The sequence below is a fragment of the Mus caroli genome, chromosome 6 (assembly GCF_900094665.2).
Source record: "Mus caroli chromosome 6, CAROLI_EIJ_v1.1, whole genome shotgun sequence".
In the NCBI taxonomy this organism is placed as follows: Eukaryota; Metazoa; Chordata; class Mammalia; order Rodentia; family Muridae; genus Mus; species Mus caroli.
In genome coordinates, this window is record NC_034575.1 from 88,034,495 (window position 1) to 88,050,141 (window position 15,647).

Here is a 15,647-nt window from a genome sequence, read left to right on the forward strand (position 1 = left end):
TTTTGTTTTATTTTAGATGAGGTTTCTCTGACTTACCCAAGCTGAATGCTGAACTGTTGAACTCAAACAATCTTTCTGCCTCAGGTTCTTGAGTAGGTGGGATTTTTAGGATGGATCCCACACCTGACATTTCTTTTACAATATGACAGTGAGAAGGTTAAACATGTGCAAGGAGCTGGCATGGTGTCATACACCTGTGTTTACAGCCTCGGGAGACTGGGGCAGGAGAAACATGGGTTTGAGGCCAACCTAAACTACATAGTAAGACTTTGTAAATGACACAAGTAGTAATAGGTGTGGCCCTTGATGAGAGCTGCTGGTAGTAACTGCTAAAACATACCAGTGGGCTCAAATGCTAAGGAAGAGACTTGATGTGTTAGAGCACCCAGTCCTCTGTTACANCTTCTCCTGGGTCAGGACCAGGCTGGCATCTGGAGCTGCTATCACACTCAGACCTCAGCAAAGATAGACTGAAGATGAGGCCTGTCTGAAGGGAAGGTGTCAGNATAGAGTTANATGTCTGAGAAGTTCACTTTGCTGGAGTATGGATAGAGATGTGACCAGGCCCTGCTGGCTGCTCAGGAGAGACATGGGACTTGGACCTTGGAGACTGTGCCATTGGTCTGCTTCTTGTCTTAACATGTCCCACGCTATTCTTCTCAGGGGTTCACCTTCTCCCAGAAGCCTCCCAGTCATGGCAGTACTTCCTGGCTAACTCCTGACGCGTGTGCTCACTGCACATCCCCTTACCTGCCAGTCTGTGTGCCTCTGCATCCCTGAGGGTCACAGTCTTTTGTAGCTACCCATATTAGTATATGCCATTTCCTTTCTTCCATGACATTTGGGGGTGCTGGCTGGATACTCCAGAAATATGCAGACTTCCTCAGTCAAAGGACATACAGCGTTGTGTGTCCTTGTTGTGTCAGTTGTGAACAGATGAAGTGATGGCTATTCAACCATAGCATCCCATAGCTGCAGCTCTCTCTCTCTCTCTCTCTCTCTCTCTCTCTCTCTCTCTCTCTCCCCGCCCCCATTGTTCTAACTTCCCAATGGATTTTCCTCTGGGCCCCGTGAAAGCGTCTCATCTGTAGTGTTGGCCTGGCTGGCTTGGTTAGGGTGCTGATGAACACCAGCTCTGTGAGGACCCTGGGAGCCTGACCGTCAAGTTCATCTTTTTCTCATGGTGGCAGGACACACAGAGATCATTCAATCAGTAGTTTCTAGTGAATGAATGAAAAGATCTTGGCACATTGTTCAAGGTACACAGGATTTTGTTGAGTTGATCGCTGTTAGCTGGACTGGAGGAAGTTCTGTTCCCCCATTCACAGAATGAACTGTTACTATTAGGTCAAAGACTTTCTGTGTTTCAGATAGGATTCCATGTGGCCCAGGCTGGCCTTGAACTCACTATGTTGCTGAGGATGACCTTGACCTTGAATTTTTGATTCCCTTGCTTCTACCTCTCCAGACCTGGAATACTAGGTTTATGGGGGCTGGGGATCAAATTTAGGGTTTCCTGCGCGGGAGGCAAATATTCTAGCAATGAGACTACATCCACATCTCTGCTAAAGGATTTCAAGGATGTGGGAAAGGGCATGAAGGTCCAAGACAAGTCACAGAGTGGGGACTCTCCTCCATCCTTCCTTCACCAGGCTGTGTGAACAATTTTGAGCATAAGTTAATTGTTTTTCTTCTCCTTGTCTCTGTTTTTGCGCTGCAGATTCACCAAAGCCACCACTTGCTCCCAAGCCAAAGGTTACTACCAACCCTTACTCACCGGCAGCCAAGTTTCCCCCTTCACAGAGGCCTGACAGCTTCCCCAGTCCCAATTCAATGTCCAGGGGCCCCAAGCCCCCCATCGCTCCTAAGCCCAGACTGACTGGTCCCAGTGAGTACCTGAACAACAGCCTCGGCAAATGCAGCAATGGGAGGCTGCTCTGCGAGGACCGGGGCCTGTACGATGGACACCACTCCACCCTGAATTGCTTGGAGTTGGAGCCTGATGAGCAGTATATCATGGTCCCCAGGGCTCCACAGAAAGAAGATACTCCCGTGGATGGGGCTACCGAGGAGCTGGGGTTTGAGGGGGAAGTCCAGGAGCATGGTACAGAGCAGACAGGAACTGAGGGGGACCTGGAAGCTCCAGGTGAAGAGGCACCAAGTAGAGACAGTGAGGAAGGCATGGTCCACACTCTGGAAGATGAAGACTGTGATCACGATCCAGAGACGGATGGGACCCCAACAGCCCCAGATGAAGGGGCACCAAGCAGAGACAGTGAGGAAGGTGAGGAGGACTGTGATCAGGGCCCAGGTATGGAGGAGCATCCCATGAGTGAAGAGGAGGGAGAAGAGGAAGAGGTGAAGGAGCACGNGTACAACAGTGATGACAGGGCACCCTGGGATGNAGAGGAGCCCTTCCCCAATGAGGTCATTCTCACACATGTCCGCTCTCAGTCCCCTGAAGTTCCCTGTTGGGAGCCAGGCCCTCCTGAGACTCCTGGGGATGCAGAAGAGGATCGTGAAGACATCTGTAACAACACAGAACCTGGGAAACCCAATCAGGACACTGGTCAGGACACAGAGGATGCCAGCATGGGATCCCCTGAGAATGAGGTGTCCCCAGATGTCCAGGAGCAAGAGGCAGCAACGGACAACCCTGAGGTCTTTGAGGAGGACTCTGCAGATGCTGCAGAAGGTGAGGATCAGATAGACCAGGAGGAACCACCCAATTGTGATGAGGAAGCCTACAATAGAGACACCGTAGCAGCCACCATGCAGGTGGGAGAGGACCTCGGAGAGGAGGGAGACCATGTGCAGGAGGACCCTGCTGAGGAGAGCTGCCAGATCATTCCCTTTGAGAGCGACAGTGTGGAGGAGGATTTTTCACCTACACTCACAGAGAATCCCTACGAGATTTTCCCAACCGAGAGTACTTCCTTCTGCAATAACACCTATTCCCTTGACGAGTCAGCCAATGGGCACGAGCCAGTGTGCGAGATCTGTGTAGAGGAGGTTCCTGGTGTTGGCCCTCCACTTAACCAGCATGATTCCCTGCCAGATAGATCTGGAGAGGACTCCCCGGTGGTCCCTGATGTGGTGGTCGTGCCAGAGAATGAGGGGCCGGTGGATGATGCACTCGCCAGTCCATACGTGATGGGAGTTGGCTTGCTGAGCCCTGGAGAGGGAGCGCAGTCAGACGCCCAGGCTGCATCAGGCACTCTGAGTGGGTACAGTACATGGGAGGAAGGGGACTCTGAGGGAGGGCAGGTCCCAGTGGATAGGAAGAATATTGCCACAAGGGCCCGGCCTCACTCTGGAAAGGTGGCTGGTCATGTTCCAGAAACTGTTCTAGAAGAAACNGGACCAGAAACCTGTTCATCAGGCATGGGCATCAGAGATACCGGTGATGAAGTGAGGAAGATAGGTATATTGCCAGAGGGAAAGCCTCCCGAGTCTGTTCGGGCCTTGCCGGCTAAGCCCAGAGCATTTACTCTCTACCCAAGGTCCTTCTCTGTAGAAGGCCGGGAGAGTCCCCTGTCCATGTTCCGGGAGCCAGAGGGAGCCGGGCTGGACAGCCACCGTGTGAGGAGGAAAGAGGACAACCTCTCTCTGCCGGGCGCCATCGGCTCCTCCGGTAGCTTCTCACAGCGCAGCCACCTGCCTTCCAGTGGCACCTCCACACCATCCTCTGTGGTTGACATCCCACCCCCTTTCGACTTGGCCTGCATCACGAAGAAACCCATCACTAAAAGCTCGCCCTCACTCCTGATAGACGGAGACACCCTGGAAAAAGCCTCTAAGAAGAAGAAGTCCTCCTTCAAACGCTTCCTGGAGCTGACGTTCAGGAAGAAGACAGAGAGCAAGGTGCACGTGGATATGAACCTGTCATCTTCCAGGTCTTCCTCTGAGTCCAGCTACCATGGTCCAGCCAGGGTCCTGGAACTTGACCGAAGAAGCCTCAGCAACTCGCCCCAGCTCAAGTGTCGCACCGGAAAGCTCCGGGCCTCTGATTCCCCGGCCGCCCTCATCTTCTACAGGGACAGCAAGAGGAAAGGCGTCCCCTTCAGCAGAACGGTGTCCAGAGTGGAGTCTTTCGAAGACCGCTCCCGGCCGCCCTTTCTGCCTCTGCCCCTCACTAAGCCACGGTCCATCTCATTCCCCAATGCCGACACTTCGGACTATGAGAACATTCCAGCCATGAACTCGGACTATGAGAATATCCAGATCCCCCCTNGCAGGCCAGTGAGGACTGGCACTTTCACAAAGCTGTTCGAAGAACAGAGCCGAGCCCTGTCCACCGCAAATGAAAATGACGGCTACGTGGACATGAGCAGCTTCAATGCCTTTGAGAGCAAGCAGCAGAGTTCAGAGCAGGAAGCTGAGAGGTACGTGAGTGGCGGGTCCTTTCTCACAGTGTGGGCCTTTGTGAGGTGTGGGGGGTGGAATGGACGTGCGGCTCTGTTTCTTTCTAGCTGTGTGATTTGGGCTGAGTGGCTCTACCTCCCCGAACCACTGTCACTTCACCTGGGAAGTGGGGCTCATGTTTAGGAAGACCNGAGTAGCTTGTCTGTGTGAGACTACAGTATAAATGGGACAGTTCTCATGCACGTCTAAGGGAGATTGCTGTCACACACATACATACATACACACACACACACACACAAAGCAACTAAACAAGAACGTTCTGGAATCTAGCCAAAGGAAATATCTTTCACCATCAGAAAAATACCCTAATTGATTGATGCCTTCTTATTGTGTACACATAGAACTAGAAAAGACAATTTATTTAAACTGTCCAAAGAGCTCATGATGCCTCGAGCTGAATTTCTGAATAGAAGTCTTGAGGAGGTGTATTTAAGTTGATTTTTAAAAACTGGATCACTCTGAAGGTGGGAGCAGAACACTGTGGATATTGAACAATAGTGGGGTTTTCTGCTTCCCTTCCCTCTGGCTGAAAGCCCCTCGCTTAGCTTACCTGGACTGGCTGTTCCCTATGTACTGTAGATGCAGCCTAGATAGGACACAGCAGCCTGTCTGNTTGCACCTCGCTGGGGCTCTCATCGGAGTCACAGACAATTCCCCAAGGTTGCAGTTTAATGGAGGAGCCCCAGAGTTCCTTCTTGTGTGGGGGACTAAACCGCCTTGTCTGCTGCCTGGTGACACCGCCAGGAGTGTCCAGTGAGCTGCAAGGGAGCTAGAAAGAGACCATGGCTGCCCGTGGCCTGGAGAAGACTGGTAAGATGTGCCAGCTTCATGTCCTGGAGTATGCCATGTGGTTCCTACCTGGGTTCCATCTTCTCCCTACACCCTGGCCAAGGTTGGACTACATCCTATTTTGGTTTGTTTACCAGAGTGAAAGTAGACACCAGCCTTGGAGAGGGGCTGAATTTAACTTGGACATTGAGAAGGCTAGAGACTGGAGCTGACTGGTTTATTTAATTAATAATTGTCACATGGTCCCAATTAGATCCTGCACTGTTTCAACCTCGTAGCACTGGTGAAAACAAGACCACGTTTGAAACACAGCATCTTCAGGTGTAACGTGTGGTTGCCCGGCTTGCTAGTTTTTGCCGTTCCCTAGCGGCTGGGAATCCATCACTTCCCAAAATTCCCTCCNGGGTTCTCGGACTGCAGAATAATAGGAAGCGTTGGTTTGCTTTGTTTCCCCAAGTCATCGTTTCTCTGTGAAGCCCTGGTTGACTTGGAACTACTCAGTAGGCTGATCAGCTAGGCTTTGAGCTCAGAGATCTGCCTGCCTCTGTCTCCTAAGATCAAAGGTGTTTGCCCTCACCTCCCGCTCCGAAGATTTTCTGTGTAACNGAGGCTATATCCCTCATTTCTCCTTTCTACCTACCCAGTTCACACCACCTTATCACTCAAGGCAGATAAGTTGGCTGGTTTCATCTTTGGGGTGACAGCCTTTTGAAGATTAAAACACACTTCTGCGGAACCACAGTTTTATTGTTGAAGGGACATTTCAGATGTCATTGTGTCCCGCAGTGGAAGGGAAAACTGAGGGGCAGAGAGGAAAAGGGAGTCACCCAGGGACTCACAGGTTTAGGAGAAACCCCTTCTGCGACTCAGACTTCCTAACTCCTAACATAAGAATTTGCAGTGGGTCGTGCTAAGGGGCGCCAGGGTGGGTTGTACAGGCTGTACCCTACAACCCCACAGGTAGGGCCTTCCCCTCTCAGTGTGTATACTGTGCCCAATGGGGTTGTGCAGTACACAGGCGCTTGGCTATATATGCAAAGGCTATAGCCTTCTGTACTTTCCCCTTCCCGGATACAAAAGGAAAGGTCCACAACAGGAAATAAAATATCCAAAAAGAATGCTAATGGTACTGGGTCTTGACGGTTCAATGTGTACCAGGTACTGGGCTCAGTGCTTTCCTTGTTAGCCTATGTCTGAGGTTTCAGGAACTGGCCTGAGGGGTCTTGAGCCCTCGGCCCCTCTGACTGACGCTGTTCCACCAGGGACCTGACTGGGTGATTCTCAGTGCCAGCCAGGCAGAGAGCTGAGCTGTCTTCATTTCCTGCTGGGAGGATGAAAACGGAGGAGAAAATCCCTGCCCCGGGCACAGCAGGCCTGGGCAGGTGAGAGGCCCAGGGTGGTATGGGGCTTCGCCTGAGTGGGCGTTCTGAGTAAGGCGGAGGGCGTATGGAACAGAGAGGCAGCTGGGTGCCTGGGGTTGGGGAGCAGATGAGGCAGGTGGAGGAGAAGCCAAGGCAATTGTTGAGAACTCTGAGAGCAGGCTGGACTGAGCCTCTGGGGACACATCCTGATGAAGGTCCCAGAATGGGCATCGTGTTTAGGAAATGGCTGAGGGCCCCATTTGCCTCTATCTATGGGGGTGGNAGGGAGTTCTTGTTCAAGTCAGCTTATCTTTACCTCAAAAAGGGATGAAGGAAACGGTGTTACTGTGGAGGTTGGAATGAATGTACCCACGACTGTAAGTAGAAAGTACTTATAAAAATTAGGTAAAAGGAAACTAAATTAGCTTAGGAGCAGTCTATCTTGAGATTGTTACTTCCCAGGCCTGGTTTCTGAATCAGGTAGAGGCTCACCCTTGTCCCCCACCCCCCGACTCTGCTTACCATGGTCAGAATGGTCAGAGGCTTCAGGGTGCTCAGAGGTGGTCAGACTTGTCATCTAGAACCATGACTGCTTTCCACTGAAAGTATTTTCCTCCAAGACACAGGACTGAGCTGGCTACTTGGAACATGGGTTTGGATCTGAAGCCTGGGCATGGCCTGGACCAGGGGTGATGGGGAACTGTCTGTCCTCTTTGCAAGTTGCTGTCAAGCAGAGGGACAGTGTTGTGAGCAGGGACATCATAGGAGCCCCCTTCAGGTCACAAAGTATAAGTGGGAGTTTGTAACAGGCTTTGCCATCTCTGAATTTGACTTTTTTTTTTTCTGAACAGACTCTCTTTCCAGCAGGATGCTGTGTAGCCTCAGCAGTCAGGAGTCTCTGTTTGGGGACTTTCTCTGCAAGGACCTGTGGTTCACAGGCTAGGAGCTAAGCTGGGCTTCTTTGGTGACAGGGAACTTTTGAGCGTGGAGAGGAAAGAACCGTGTTTTGTTAATTGACCTATCTGAGCATTACAGTTCCCGGGTACTTCCCATGCTAACAGAAAGCCGATCTGACCCAACATGCAAGCNTGATACCTTGTCCTGTATGCCCCATTTCAGCCTGCCTCTTATGTGTTGGTGAGTCTGCTTCCTTCAGCCTCCTGCCTCAGCACAGGTTGTTCCTCTGTATCCCTTGTCCTCAAGGTTTACTGNGAAAAATTCTAAGTTACTAAAAAGCTCCACACTTGACAGTGAGTGTCCTTGTGTCCACCCCCTAGGTCCTGCCACACCCTTCCTGCAGTGTTGGCTGTCTCTTATCCCTCTGTCAGTCTGTCACACACTGCTCTGGGGATACTGACCTAGTCACACAGATACCTGGCAGCTGCTGCTACATGTGTAGACTTCTCAGCCACACCATCCTGGTATTGTGTGGCTCTCCTGCTGCTTGTCAGCCAGGCTCATAACCTTGAGTCTGTCACAGTCAAGCGATCAGCAAATATCTGCTGTTAAGTGGCGNGAATGAAGGTCGAAGTTTATGGATGTAGGATTTGAACTCGATTCCAGAGATGCTACATCTGGAGGGAGAAACAGGGTCTCTCTCTCTCTCTCTCTCTCTCTCTCTCTCTCTCNNNNCACACACACACACACACACACACACACACACACACACATACTCTTTCTGCCTATGTATGCCATGTCTCCATTGCAAGGTCTTAGATTGGGGAACTTTGGAGTGTATTGTTATCCTCTGCTTTAGTGCCCCCTGGAAGGCCCTGAGCTGCAGGTAACAAGNGGGCAATACTAATCTAGAGCCCTGTGCAGCCCTGCCTCTGACACCAATGCCATGACCAATGGTCTAGATTCCATGACCACACTGGAGCCAGTGCCTGTTACATTGTTACCATGCTATCGTATTACTATGCTACCATGTTACCAGCCAGAACTGGGATAAATTCCTAGCATGTAACTAGATAGGAATCCCTGGGGCCCCATTTTCTGATGAGAAGACTGAGNCTTGCTGAGCTAAGGCTGAATGTTCTTTGTCACATGGAGAGTAAGTGACCAAACCAGGATTGGAACCCAGGCCTGCCTGACACTCCATTCTGGGCTGCTTCTGTTTGTACTGCTGTTTATTTTCCATAGTGAAGAGGTCCCACTCTGTGGTATTGCTAACCTGACATCTGCTGAGGTGCTCCCTGAAGAAGAAAGGGTGCTCAGGCCCCATCCCCAGTGCTAGCCTTGCTGATAGTCTAGAAGATCCCAGAGGATATAGAAGAGGGGCATGCTTTCCTATCTGATGGCCCGTGGGCTTTTAGTGCCTCTGGCAACTTATCTATAGCTGCCAGCCATGTGTTAATGGTGTGCCCAGACATCTTTCCTTGCTTCTCTTTGGCCTCTGGTGACTGCCTATGCCTGAGGGACAGCCAGGAGCTCTAGTTTTGGGGTCTGCCACCTTCAGGGGATTGTCATGCTCATCAGGGGAATTTTAGGAGCAGAATCTATGTACTTGTGTCTGCAAAGAAAGTCACGGGAGTTCTGAGGAATAAGGCTCAAGTCACTCTGCTTCCCTTGGTCACAGAGAGCTCCAGTCACGCTCTGGTGGCAGGCAGAACCTTGCTGTGCTCCGTGTGCATGAGGAGGGTTGGGACCATCAGGGAGGGGTTGCCTTGACTGGCTAATGGTGCCCGTGTGAGAAGCAGGTAGTTCTGCACTAGATCCTATGCTAAGTAGCATGCAAGAGGGGGTGGGCGAGGGAAAAGGAGGAACTTGAAGCACAGCACAGAACAGTGAGATTTCCACGTATTGGACAGAGAAAGGGCAAGAACAACGAAGACGCATCCCGTTTGCGCTCAGAAGCAGCCTCTAGGCCTCTGCTCTGGAAAACACTCACCTCAGAAGTAGACGTGGAAAATGCATCGAGGGGGCTGGGTGAAAGGTGTAAAGATCAAACTCAGACGTGTGCTTTCTCTGATGTTCCTGTAGGGATTCCTGTTCCTACAGGAACACCAGAGAAAGCACATGTCTGAGTAGTGGGGTCACCCTTTTACAAGCACCTGTGGGACCCTTGTCCCTTCAGCTCTGTCCAGGTTGTGGGGCAAAGTCTGCCCTCAGTGTCTGTGAACTATCTGGCAGAGGGACAAATAGAGGCTATGGGGGTGAGGTTGGGGAGCCAGGAAGGTCACAGTGTCTCCACTCCCCAAAGAGCAGTCTATACCTGGGGAGCCACCAGGTGGCTCTTGGTTAAGGAACAGGATGGTAAAGAATGTGGGGGATCTAGGGGAAAAGCCTGCCCAGCCATGAGTCTGGAGGACCAAGTATGTGGCTGTGAGGTGGGGTAGGGGGTATGTGGAACAGCTGAGGACACCTCCTAGACAAGCTGTATGACCCTGAGCACTTCTGAGCAAAGGAAAGCCATAGCAGGTTTCGTGCAGGATGTTGGCACTTTGCTGACAGGTGGGACCTGGAAGAAAGAGATAGGGCAGGCATGTTAGACTGGCCGGGCTGTTACTGTGGTTCTGTCACTAGATGATGAAGATAAAGCTCGGTTTGCTGAGGGAGAGATGGGAGTAGGACTCTGTCTCCAGAGCATATACAGCCCATCCTTCTTCAGCAGCTGTCAACGCTGGAACCCCGTAGATGGTCCCTGCATTGGTCTTTCTCTTCTCTTGTGAGTCTTTGAAAGTCTGTCCAGTCCCAAAGAAATAAGGCTTGTGTTTGTTTCCCATAAAAGACAGAGATAGGAAACATAAGAGCTTANATCTTTAACCTGAGAGTTAAATGAGTGAGATGAACTATAACCGTGAGGTAGGAAGAGGTGAGTCTGCAGGCAGGCTGACCAAGAAGTCCAGCACAGCATCCAGGGAGGCTCCTCCGGCTCNGTCCCAGCATCCTTGTGCTATAGGATTCAGGCTACTTCCATCTCTTTCATTCACAACCAGGGCTGCAGCCTCTGCTCTTCCCAGTGTCCCTGTAAACAGAGGTGTTTGTAGCCTAAGCAAGGGTAAGCTCAGTCTCCTGCTGATGGCCCCAGGGTACCGAGAGCAGTGTGGCAGGCCTCCGNATCTCCTAGCATGGTCTACCTCAGCAGTCTTCCACCATCATTATGCTTTTGACAAATGAACTCATGCGGCACTTTCATTAAATTCCGTCGGAGGGACCTGTAACTGCCATACAGATCATCAGGATCTCAAGACCAGCACGTGCGAGCACGCGGCCGTGCGGCTTGTTGAAATTGACTGATGAGAATATTCAGTTTTTAATTTTCTGACTTAAAATAAGACCATCTGCAGCTGTTTCTTTTAGCAATAATTTTTAATTAAATGCAATAAAAATTTACAGGGAACGACCCTAATAAGAAAATTGTGTCAGGAACGTGCTTATTAGAACATCGCTAGCGTGATATTAATCCCCTCCCCACCCCAACCATTCTTTTTTTTTTTTTCTTTAATGTAATGAAACCCTGATTGTTAATCACGACGTGATTTTCGCTTCATAAAGTCAAGGCTTCCCTGTGGGAAGAGCAGCAACCATTCTGTCTAATAGCAGACAATTTCGTGGTAGGAGTCCTTCGGTAGAATGTGGAGAATGGTTGCCGTGACCAGCTGAGCCCCAGAGGAGGAGAGGGGCTTTGTTCTAGTCTGCATTTCTGAGGTCCTCCTTTGTCCCTACCTGCTCCATGGGATGAGCCACTGATAGCTGTCCAAGACCTATCCAAAGAGAAAAGCCGCTGGTGGCTCCTATAGTTGGTCAGTATCTTGCTGTTGCTGCCATTGTCTGAGCTTCTAGGCAGAGTGGGGAGACAGACAGGGGTTTCACCTGGCTGTGACTGTTCTCAGAAGAGTCAGGCTAGAAACATGCATGCCATAGGCCAGCAAAATCATAATAGAGAAAGAGAGGAGAGCTGCATGCTAGATAGAAAGTAGCTGCTGCCAGGGAGGAAGTCAGGGAGGGCTTCTCTGAGGAGGTGATGTTTGAGAGGAACTGGGCAATGGTCAGCTGTCCTCCAGGAAGGAGCATGCCAGGTGGAGGGAACAGCAGAAATGGAGACCTTTGCTCCTGAGGCTGAGAAGGAGAGAGGCTAGCTGGACCAGAATGTGAGAAGCAACAGGGTAAGTGAGGCTGGGAAGATGGGGGCCTGGGGTTTTACCTGGGCAAGACATTTCTGCAGAGGCATGAACACAGCACACACACAGGCAGGAACACACACCACACACACATAGGCAGGAACATAACACATAGGGCTTGAGGCTCTTCTGTCCTTTAGATTTGTGGTGTCTCCTATGCAGTCAGGGCTCAGTCCTCAGCTTGCTGCCATTGGGAAGCCGTGTGAACCATATGTACACAAGTGTGTGTGTGTGTGTGTGTGTGTGTGTGTGGTGCCTGCCTCTGTGTGTGTTGTGTTCCTGCCTCTGTGTGTGTGTGAATGTTGTGTGTGTTGTGTGTGCTTGTCTCTGTGTGTGTAAGTGTGGTGTGCTTGCCTCGGTGTGTGTTATGTTCCTACCTATGTGTGTGCGGTGTGTGTTCCTGCCTCTGGGTGTGTTGTGTTCCTCCTCTATGTGTGTGTGTATTGTGTGTGCCTGCCTCTGTGTGTGTGTGTTGTGTGTGCCTACCAGTGTGTGTGTGTGTGATGTGTATGGATTGGGTGTGCCTGCTTCTGTGTGTATTGTGTTGTGTGTGTCTGCTTCTGTGTATGTGGTGTGTGTATGTGTGTGTGTGTGTGTGTGAGAGAGAGTGTGTGTGTATGCCCATGTATGTGTATGTGCCTGTGTGTGTGGGGGAGGTTCACATATGCCACAGCATACATACAGAGATCAAAGTCTAGCCTTGGGTGTCCATCTCCACCTTCCACCTTAACTGAGACAGGGTCCTTCCCTGTTTACTGTTGCTGCATAGACAGGCTGGCCTGTGAGCCTGTAGGGATTCTCTGCTGCCTTTCCCCGCAGGAACGCTGGGATTAAAGGTGTTGTCACTACTGTGTCCAGCTTTGACACAGGTTCTGAGGATCCAAACTTGGGTTGTCAGGCTTGTGTGGTGAGTGCTTTAACCACTGAACCACCTGCCCACCCACCCCACCCCACCCCCAGCCCCAGTGATGGAAATTTAAGTGGTGAGGCCAATGAGCGGTCTCCCAGCACACAGGCCCTTCCTCTTGCTCCTCTTTTGTTCTCTAACCACAGCTAATAGCAGCTTTGCTCCATCTTGCACAAGGCCTGTGATTGGTGCCTCACCACAGCAAAGGGGCCAGTGAAGCATAGGCTAGACCTTCCAAAGCTGAGCCAGAAAAATACGGTGTCTTTTAAAGTTAGTGCTCTCAATTATCTATTATAGTAACAGAAGGCTGGCTCACAGGATCCAAAGCTGTTCTCCTCATACTGACTCTCAGGATTATTTTACCGGGGATGTATGTTCTGTTGGGTTGGCAGATATTCTGAAGCTACCACAGAGTATCTGCCATCCAGAGTGGGCCTCTGCTCTATCTAACGTGATCTGGACTGAAGTCTTGGGACCATCTTTGTTGTTTTAGGACAGATGGTCTCTCGGGTCTCTCTACTTCTCTGCCTGGACTAGAGTGAGGAGGGAGTTGCTCTGAATGCCTTTGTAGATGGCAGGGTTGGCTCAGCGGCTCTGTCAGAGGATGATGGGAGAGCATTGAAAAAACTGGGAGGAGACTTGAAAAGGAGATGTTGCTGAAGTGGGACTCATACCGTCTACAGGAAGCCATTTGCTGTGAGCAGGAGGGAGCTGTGCAAGGTTTGGAGCAAGGGAGAGCCAACATCATCCTTGTCCACAGAGAAAAAGGAGACTCCAAAGACAAGTGACCAAATGACTAGACATTGAGGCGGGGCAGCAAGGCCAGCTGNTGTATCCTCTGTGGTTTGATGGCTCTCCACCACAGATGCAGACATGGCTTAGAAAAGAGTGACCGGGAGCTCTGCCGAGTCTGAACTCTTCAATGTAGGGAACTCAGGGACATCGGGTGGCTGATGGAGTTTGTCACCCATGACCCAATAGTGGTAGGCAGCCAGACAAGGGGAGAGAATGAGCTCACATCAGCTCTGACCCTACCTTCCATGGGACCTGCGCTCTGCTTGCTCCACCTGTCCTAGCTTCGTCTCTGGGCTGCCAGAGTAGGTGTAGATGACACATGCCAAGCGCATTCTTGGGCTTCCAGCAGCAGCTCGCCTGCCTGTGCTTTCCAAGGGTGCCTGCTGTACGGGAGCCTTGGGGAGCTCATGTTATACCCTAGCACTATATAGATGACTCTNTGTCAATGTGGCGAGTCATGAATTCCGCCCTGAGGTACTGTTTGGAGTCGGTGTTAACACACGAGAAACTGAAGCATGAAATGGTTAAGCAAAGCAGCCAAGGTCAGCTAGTTGATCAGCAGCAGGGCCAGGATGTTCCCCTGCAGTTTCCAGCTACGCAGCAAGGACCCTACTCGCTCNCTCCGTATCACCCATTCAATTTGCAGAATGTCCTGTTGAAGAGAGCAGAGGAAGAAACCGAATAGGTTCTGAATAGCAACAGGATTTGTAAGGCAGTAAGTGATGGAAGGAGAAACAGAAGGGGTATGTGTCTAGATCTGGGTTCTGTCCTCTCTCTGGTTTACCCCCTTTGCAAGCTTGCCAACTGGAACTGACATCCACTCGCTTGAGCTGCAGATGCTGCAGGGGAGTGCACGTATTCAGAATGTCATCGGTGTTCGGAATAAGACAGCTTATAATGACAGNACTCAATTTTTCCTGCCTGAGACCAAAGCTAAGGCTCACTTGTAAGCGCTTTCCTGGCATGTGCGAGGCCCTGAGTNCAAGTCCCAGTATCACCATCGGCCCCAAAATCCAAATACAGAGAGGGAAACACTGACCGTCCCAGGATTAAAGGCACAGGCTGTGTGCTAGGTGANACTCCCTCAGAGTGCCTGGCCATGCTTGGGAAAAGCCTTGGATAGCCTATTCCCCATCCCCTTTGCTGTGGTGAGACAGGAATCATGGGCCTTGTGCAAGGTGGGGCAAAGCTGCTGTTAGCTGTAGAGAACAAAAGACCATGGCTCCTCTGTGTTCTCAAGGAAGAACACATTCTTTCCCNGAGGAGCCAAGGTCTTTGAAGGATGCTGGTGGCCCCAGGGTCCCAAGCGCCATGTCAGCTGCTGCTGAAAATGACAAAGCTTCCTTGGTCTTGGAGGAGCCTGGGTCTCTGACCCTGTTCCTGTGGATGACATCTTGGGCAGAGATTGTTTTCAGTCGTGATGTGGCTGGTCTCCATGTAAACAGAACGCCTATCCACATGCACAGTTGTCTAGAGCCCTGGCTAGCACCCAGGGGGAATTTCTCCAGGTTAAGGCATGAACCCAAGAACTTGAAATGTCAGATTTGCTTTCATGATCCAATTCCATGATTCCAATTAAGCAAGTTACAAAAATCAAAATCTTGTGTTACAGTAGAGTCAACTCAAGGACCGTAGTCCTATTGTGGCAAATTAGGCATATCCGGTGGTGCTGTCCTGGGAAGTGATGAGCTCCCTGTCATGGTCCGGAATCAAGCTCAGGGGAAGGATCTGCAGGTCAGGAAGTCAGAACTGTCACTGCCATCACTGGCTGGGTGGATGGGGTGGAGGAAGCACCTGTCCTGCAGCCTAGGAGAGGCTGAGGAGGCCACAGGAGGCCCCTCTCGTTCACTGTCCACTTCACAGGCTCACTGAAGTGCCAGCATGGAAAGTATGCTCAGAAGGGACTAGTGGGCCTTCACACTTCATCTCCTGCCCGCCTGCCCGTCTTCCTTCCTTCCTTCCTTCCTTCCTTCCTTCCTTCCTTCCTTCCTTCCTTCCTTCCTTCCTATCTACCTACCTACCTACCTACCTACCTATACTAGGGATTGAATCCAGGGTCTGGCCCATGCTAGGAAAGAGCTCTACTGGTGACCTACATTTCTAGTTCTCTCTTTTTTTCATTTAAGTTTTATTCCTTATTAGTGTGTGTTTGTGTGTGTGTGTTTGTGTGTGTGTGTGTGTGTGTGTGTGTGGAGGTGTAGATGTGTGTGGAGGTGTGCATGTGTGTCTATGTGTGTATCTGTGTGT

General features: G+C 50.9%; 1 protein-coding gene across 1 annotated transcript in view; it reads left to right on the forward strand.

The window, feature by feature from the left end:
* Positions 1–15,647, forward strand: part of Fgd5 (FYVE, RhoGEF and PH domain containing 5) — a 97,476-nt gene that overhangs the window by 6,365 nt on the left and 75,464 nt on the right. Inside the window, exon 2 of the mRNA XM_029478584.1 lies at positions 1,721–4,385. Coding sequence (XP_029334444.1) covers positions 1,721–4,385 — 2,665 coding nt within the window. The remainder of the gene's footprint in view (positions 1–1,720; positions 4,386–15,647) is intronic.